Genomic DNA, 7,510 nt, shown 5'->3' with positions numbered 1-7,510 from the left:
AGCATTATATCCCACTCCCCTCCCCAAACCCTATCCTCTCCACTCTCCATCACCAAATCTCTAGGAATATCCCAACTCAGAATTGGCAGCCTTAGCTAGTGGTCCAGTGATCTGTTAGTTTTTAATTAGTCATCTTAGAATGATGACTTAGAATGATGACACACCTTTTGCCCCCTCCATTTTGTATTTGTTTATTTAGTATAACATTTGGATCCCATCTTTTTTTGACATAGAACAGCAACTCAAGGCAGCTTCCAACACTAGCCAAGATAGTGACACAATGGAAATAAAAACTTGAACACCCCCCCAACAAGCAATCAATGACAACAGTACCAATGACCAGCCTACCAAGCATATTATTATTATTATTATTATTATTATTATTATTATTATTATTATTACCACCCCTAAATCAATACCTATCAAGTGAAAAATGGCCAAATGAATAGTTTTTCTTCTAAAAAGAGCCTTTTCAAGAGCTTGAGATGCTGCATAGGTTCAGATGAAGAGGTATCATGCAGCTCTTCACATAGATCCTTTCCGCATTTGCCTGCCACTCCAGATTTTCTCAGAGTCGATGCAATTGTCAGTCCATTCTGCATCTCGCATTTACTCCACATTTTCTCAGCACTAAGGAAAAGGTGCAGCTCAAAGCCACATTCAGATACCCTGGGGCAATGCTGTACTGACTGTGGAGTCAACCCTGAACTGCCATAAATCTATGCAGAAGGTGCCATAAAACCCAATGAACAAAGAAAGTGAAAGCAGCATGAGTGCAGAGGGGAGATTGATGATCTAACATGGCTGTGGGAAAACTGCGGGAAACAGATGGGTACAGAATCAGCCTAAGTCCCCTGCAAAACAGCATCCAAATAACCCAGGGCAACAGCAGGCTGAAACTAGGCTGACCAGTGAATGGAGGTAATGTGATGCAGAATGGGGGGGGGGGGCGGAATAAAAAGAAAGATGAATTCGATTTTAGTGCAGAATTGCTTGGAGGACACTGCGGTGAACATGGATTAAAAGGAGAGTGCAGAAAGGGCCATACTCTCCCTGAAAATCTTGCACAGGCATGAATTTTCCTGCCCACAGTATGCAAGCTCCTGACGTCATTCACCTGTGCTTGGTGAAGTGAGCAGCAGGAGGAAGAGTACGGAGGGGAAATGATGTCACAGCCTTCCCCTTGATGCTCTAAAAATTACTTCAATTTTTGTTGATTTGGGGAATTCCTAGAATATATGGGGGGACTGCAATATAATTTTGAAGTGATCACCAAGAAATGACACCACAGTGTCTGAGATTCTCCACTCCCCCCAGATTCCGTACTCCGAATAACTGCAGGTTTGCAGCTGAAGGGCTGGCTATCCTAGAATGGATGTATCCTGAATTAGCACAACGAAGCCCAAACAGGTGTGTTCAGTAAACACACTTCACCAAATACACAGCAGCTTAAGCTCTGAGTTGTTAGTAAGATTACGTAGATTTGCCTTTCAAGCAACATGCCAGTTAATTCCTTCCTACTATGTGAAGTAGAAAAAGGTAAAGGTAAAGGTTCCCTTGCTCGAAAGCCAGTCGAATCCGACTCTAGGGTTGCGGTGCTCATCTCCGTTTCAAAGCCGAAGAGCCAGCGCTGTCCGAAGACGTTTCCGTGGTCATGTGGCCGGCATGACTAAACTCCAAGGCGCACGGAACGCTGTTACCTTCCCACTGAAGTGGTACCTATTTATCTACTTGCAATTTCTTGCTTGCAAACTGCTAGGTTGGCAGGAGCTGGAACTAGAGACGGGAGCTCACTCCGTCATGTGGCAACTCAGGTCTCGAACTGCTGAACTACCGACCTTCCACAGCCTGCAGTTCAGCATCTTAACTACTTGAGCCACCGCAGCACACCGAAGTAGAAAAAAGGTAGCCGCAAAGGTGGAACTATAAATTAGTGGAGTCCTGATGCCCCAAATGGCATGTTTGTGTCAAGTTCTCCCCCAACCACCTGTAATGTGTTGCTACATGGCATGATAACACTCCAGCCAGCAGGAGCCAACAAAGTGAAGCAGGTTTTTTGGAATGGGGAGAGATGCCATGTGTGACATCACATGGCAAGAGCTGCTTTACTTTACAGAGAGATTAGGAGAGAATATACCATGTACAGGCCATTTTCAGTGGCAGCCTGGTGGCTCCATGAACACACAGTTCCATCCTAAATGGAAGCCCAAATTCAGGCCCAACGGCGCAATGGTACCTAATATGCAACTAATTTATTACATACTCCCATTCCCGCCCCTAAAAATGCTATAATTGTATAGGTTTAAGTGAGAAGCTTGACCTTGGTTTGATCATCCTTGCAGCAAAACTGTGGTAAATAAACTAGTCTACTGCAGAAACCATTTGTAATGTATTGAAACGATTACATGAATCACCTCATAGGACTCCTATGTTAAGCTTCGAGCCAGACCAGGGCTCCTCTGAGCGAACTTCCTATTGGTCGCTTCGTAACAGCGACCAATCAGAACTGTGCCTTTTCCCTGCGAGGGAAAGACTTTCATTGGTCCTTAACTAAGCAATCTCATTGGTTGTTATTTGTAAATAGGCGTGGCTACATTAGCCCGGTTATGTTTAAAAGGAGCATAAGCTCCCACTGTTTTCTGTTCTGGTTTCTTACTGAGTTGAGTGCTTGTTCGTTACTTCCAATAAAGCTGAATCACTTGCTGAATCACTCTACGAGTCCTTTGTTAGTGCGATCTAACAATTGGCGACGAGGATGGGATGTTAGAGCAGGTAGGCAGCCCTGCGGACATCCACACTTCGGACTCGGAAGAAAGCGAGCAGAGCACAGCAGCCGATCCGGCGGAGGCGCCACCAGCTCCGGTGCCCAAGTCTCCCACGATGGCTGGAAGCCAGAAGTTCGAGTGCTTCGAACCTTCCTCAGAAGACTGGGACTCCTACCTATCCAGGTTCGAGTTCCATCTGGAGACACACGACATTACAGACGAGGCCAAGAAACGGGCGTGCCTCCTGAGTTCCTGCGGGAAGGGGACCTTCGACATAGCCAGGTCGTTGGTGGCCCCAACTGATATAAAGACTGTCACCTACGCTGACATCACTGAGAAGCTTAAGGCTCACTATTCTCCACAGCCGTCGGAGATTGCTTGCCGGCACGCATTTTACAAGCGGAACCAGGCCGGAGGCGAGACCATCGCGGATTTCGTGGCGGCCCTTCGCAAAGCCGCACGGCCGTGTAACTTCCACAACGTAGAGGAAGCCCTCAGAGACCGTCTCGTCTGTGGCCTTAAAGACGAGAGGCTGCAACAGAGGCTGTTCGCCCGCACCACCCTGACCTGGGCAGTGGCCTACGACGAGGCCGTGGCCGCAGAAGCAGCAGATAAGTCCACAAGGGAGGTCCGCCAGAGGATGGCAGAGCCCAGCGTCCACTCTCAGCGAGACAGCGAGGGCGAAGAAGCGGACGATGACGTCAACGCGGTCCGAGGCAAGCGGACCCCAGCGAAGACTACCAGCGTCAAGCCGTGCTCCGGCTGCGGCGGGAAACACCAGCGCGACTCCTGTTGGGCTCGAGATGTAAACTGCAGAGCGTGTGGGCGGCGTGGACACCTCGCCAGAGTCTGCAGGTCGGCGCAGAAGGACCCTACATCCAACAGCAGGACGGCACAGAAGACCACACCACCCAACGCCCGGGGAAAGCAGCAATCATCAGCACCAGAAGCAAGCTACTCGGTGACAGCATCCCTATCAAGCGCATCGGTCATCAATCGCACCAGTTGCCAGGGCAAGATCACCGTGACCCCACTCCTCGACGGCAGACCGTGCACCATGGAGGTGGACTCCGGATCTTCGGTGACAGTGATCTCTGCAGCATCCTGGCAAGCGTTGTTCCCAACCAGAAGCCGACGGCGGCTCCAGCCTGCGGAGACCCGAGTGTCCGACTTCCAGGGCAACCGAATTCCCCTGGCCGGACGGGACACTGCGGATGTTGAGTATAAGGGGAAATGTGTTAAGCTATCTTTTCTTATTGCCGAGGGAGACCGGGTCAACTTACTAGGGTTGGATTGGTTTGAGCCATTAGGCATTGGTATTTCAGGAGTTAACAAAACGCTTGAGAATAAATGGGATATGATGTATGACCTGTTCCCTGATGTATTTGCAGAGGGTCTGGGGCGGTACAAAGGGCCCCCGGTTGCGTTCGAACTTGATCCATCCGTAAAGCCAATCAGGTTGAAATATCGGAAGGTCCCAATTCCCCTCAGGCCTAGGGTGGAGAAGGAAATTGACAAACTCGTGGAACAGGGAGTTTTGGAGCCTGTTCCTCACAGTAAGTGGGAAACCCCGATTGTAACGCCTGTCAAGCCTGATGGGTCCATACGCTTATGCGCGGATTACAAATGCACCCTTAACAAGGCGTTACAGCAACACTCCTACCCAGTCCCGGTTATAAGCCACATTCTGGCTTCCTTGGGGGGAGGGAAAATTTTTGCCAAATTGGACTTGGCACAGGCATACCAACAGTTGCCTGTCACTCCTGAGGCTGCTGAAGCCCAGACGATTGTCACCCATAGAGGCGCGTTTAAGGTAAATCGCCTGCAGTTCGGGGTAAATGTGGCGCCCGGAATTTTTCAAGGCTTGATGGAGAAACTCTTGAGGGGGGTACCAGGCACGGTGCCCTACTTCGACGACGTATTAATAGCCGGGAAGTCTGAAGAGGAACTAATAGCCCGTGTTAAGGAAGTCTTAAAGCGTTTCCAGGACGCAGGGCTCAGGGTTAAACGGTCTAAGTGCACACTGGGAGTTAACAGTGTGGAGTTCCTGGGATTCCGGATCGATGCAGACGGGGTGCACCCCACGGACGACAAGGTAGCTGCAATCCGGAACGCCCCCAGGCCGGTGAGTAAGAAGGAGCTCCAGGCATTTTTAGGACTCCTCAATTTTTATCATGCGTTTTTACCGCATAAGGCATCGGTGGCTGCCCCTTTGCACATGCTCTTGCATAAGGAGGCTAAATGGAAATGGGGACAGGCTGAGGAACGGGCTTTTGTGGGAGTTAAGGAGCTGTTGACATCTAATGACGTGCTGACGCACTACGATGATCAGAAGCTCCTGGTGTTAGCTGCTGACGCTTCACCTTTTGGAGTAGGCGCAGTTTTGAGCCATTTGATGCCTGATGGGAGCGAAGCGCCTATCGCTTTTTATTCTCGGTCTTTATCTGCGGCAGAGAGGAACTATGCCCAGATAGACAAGGAAGGTCTGGCGTTGGTAGCGGCTGTCAAAAAGTTCCATGATTTTATTTTTGGCAGACGATTTTTGCTGGTCACTGACCACAAGCCGCTACTGGGGATTTTTGCGCCCGATAAGCAGTTGCCAAACATAATGTCCCCACGTATGCTTAGATGGGCGCTCTTTTTGCAGGCGTACGATTATGACCTCGAACACCGGCCTGGGAAGGCAATCGGACATGCGGACGCCCTTAGCCGATGCCCATTGCCCTGTGTGGGATCCGACCCTGCCCCTGCGTGTGAGGTCCTGGCTCTGGATGAGCTCCCCCAGGCACCAGTGTCGTCCAAGGACATTGCGGCACTGACGGCCAAGGACTGCATTCTCTCCCGAGTACTTAACTGGGTGTGGAGGGGGTGGCCGGTTGGGAGCATTGAGCCTGAATTCGCACCTTACAAAAGCCGCCAAAACGAACTCTCGATTTCCAAGGGGTGTCTACTATGGGGCAATAGGGTGGTGGTCCCTGCCCAGCTCAGGAAGAGAGTATTGGAATCCCTGCACGAGGGTCACCCTGGGATGGTGCACACCAAAGCATTGGCCAGAGGGTATGTCTGGTGGCCAGGACTGGACAAGGAAATCGAGGAGTGGGTGCGAGTCTGCTCCAAGTGTCAGCAGGTTAGACCTGATCCCCCACACGCTACACCCCAAGCCTGGGAATCATCTGGGAAACCCTGGGCCAGGTTGCATATAGATTTTGCTGGCCCTCTCCAAGGGCAAATGTTCTTGATTGTCGTAGATGCAATGTCTAAATGGTTAGAAGTTGTACACATGAAGTCGACCACTTCACTAGCCGTAATTCATGCGCTTCGCCGCCTTTTTGCCACACACGGGTTGCCTGACGTCATCGTCAGTGACAACGGGCCTCAATTTGTCTCTGAGGAGTTTAAGCAGTTCCTCACGAGTAATGGCATCCGCCAAATGACTTCGGCCCCTTTCCATCCGGCGTCTAATGGCCAGGCCGAACGGATGGTCAGAACGGCCAAAGAGGCCCTGGGTAAAATGGACGAGGGAGACTGGAGCCAGAGGCTGGGCTCCTTTCTTTTGCGGCAGCACACCACCCCCTGCAGTGCTACAGGCCGCAGTCCGGCCGAGTTGCTAATGGGGAGGAGGCTTACAACTCGGTTAAACAGGTTGCATCCGGATCTCACTGACGATCATTCCGAGCGTACCGACTCACAACCGAAGGTACGAATGTTTGAAAAAGGGGACAAGGTTCTTGCACGGAATTATGCTAATGGTCACTTATGGCTTCCTGGGGTAATATCCGACTCTGTGGGTACTCGCATGTATGTGGTACAGTTGGCTGACGGTCGAGTATGGCGGCGCCACATAGATCAGCTAAGGAGACGTTGGGCTAAGGACAGCGCTGACTCTCCGACGGCTGAATTCCCCAATGTTGAGTGGAGACCCCCAGAGCAGGCGGTGAGTACCGAAGGGCCCGGTACTGTCCCCGAGTCAGGGCAGACCCCTGTGTGCGGGGCTGAAACCCCAGTAGAGTTTGTGCCTGAACCAGGCTGTAGTGAACCCCACAGTGACTCACAACCTTGTGTGCCCATAGAGCCTGCACCGCTTCGCAGGTCTCAGCGTACGCGGCAGATGCCAACTTATCTAAAAGACTACGAGTGTAATAAAGTATTTTGGAACAGTTGATGTACAACAGCGTGACTTGAATGTATGTAAATAATAAAACAAATGGATGATGACTTAACTTAGGGGGGAGGAATTGTAATGTATTGAAACGATTACATGAATCACCTCATAGGACTCCTATGTTAAGCTTCAAGCCAGACCAGGCTCCTCTGAGCGAACTTCCTATTGGTCGCTTCGTAACAGCGACCAATCAGAACTGTGCCTTTTCCCTGCGAGGGAAAGACTTTCATTGGTCCTTAACTAAGCAACCTCATTGGTTGTTATTTGTAAATAGGCGTGGCTACATTAGCCCGGTTATGTTTAAAAGGAGCATAAGCTCCCACTGTTTTCTGTTCTGGTTTCTTACTGAGTTGAGTGCTTGTTCGTTACTTCCAATAAAGCTGAATCACTTGCTGAATCACTCTACGAGTCCTTTGTTAGTGCGATCTAACACCATTCATAAAATTGAATGAGATATTTTAAAATAATAATCATCTGACAGAGAAGTGCCTCAGCACATACAAACAAACCCGGCTAGGCAACTACAATAGCCACAGCATTATGATGTGGCAGTCCCTTGTTTATAGCCTAGCACATTGACATT

The 7,510-nt window shown here is 50.1% G+C and overlaps 1 protein-coding gene across 1 annotated transcript; it reads left to right on the top strand.

Annotated features, from left to right (window-relative positions):
* Positions 1–3,592: 3,592 nt before the first annotated feature.
* LOC107123363 (uncharacterized protein K02A2.6-like) lies at positions 3,593–6,240 on the top strand (the record flags this gene model as incomplete). Its single annotated transcript, XM_015426603.1, has 3 exons — positions 3,593–4,890; positions 4,999–5,468; positions 5,628–6,240. Coding segments are annotated over exons 1-3 (2,151 nt in total), but the record flags the coding sequence as incomplete, so codon positions are not given.
* Positions 6,241–7,510: the final 1,270 nt, after the last annotated feature.

The sequence above is a fragment of the Gekko japonicus genome, unplaced genomic scaffold (genome assembly GCF_001447785.1).
Source record: "Gekko japonicus isolate JY-2015 unplaced genomic scaffold, Gekko_japonicus_V1.1 scaffold1704, whole genome shotgun sequence".
NCBI classification, from domain to species: domain Eukaryota; kingdom Metazoa; phylum Chordata; class Lepidosauria; order Squamata; family Gekkonidae; genus Gekko; species Gekko japonicus.
The sequence above is the reverse complement of the archived record's forward strand: the minus strand, read 5'-3'. Positions and strand labels throughout refer to the sequence as shown.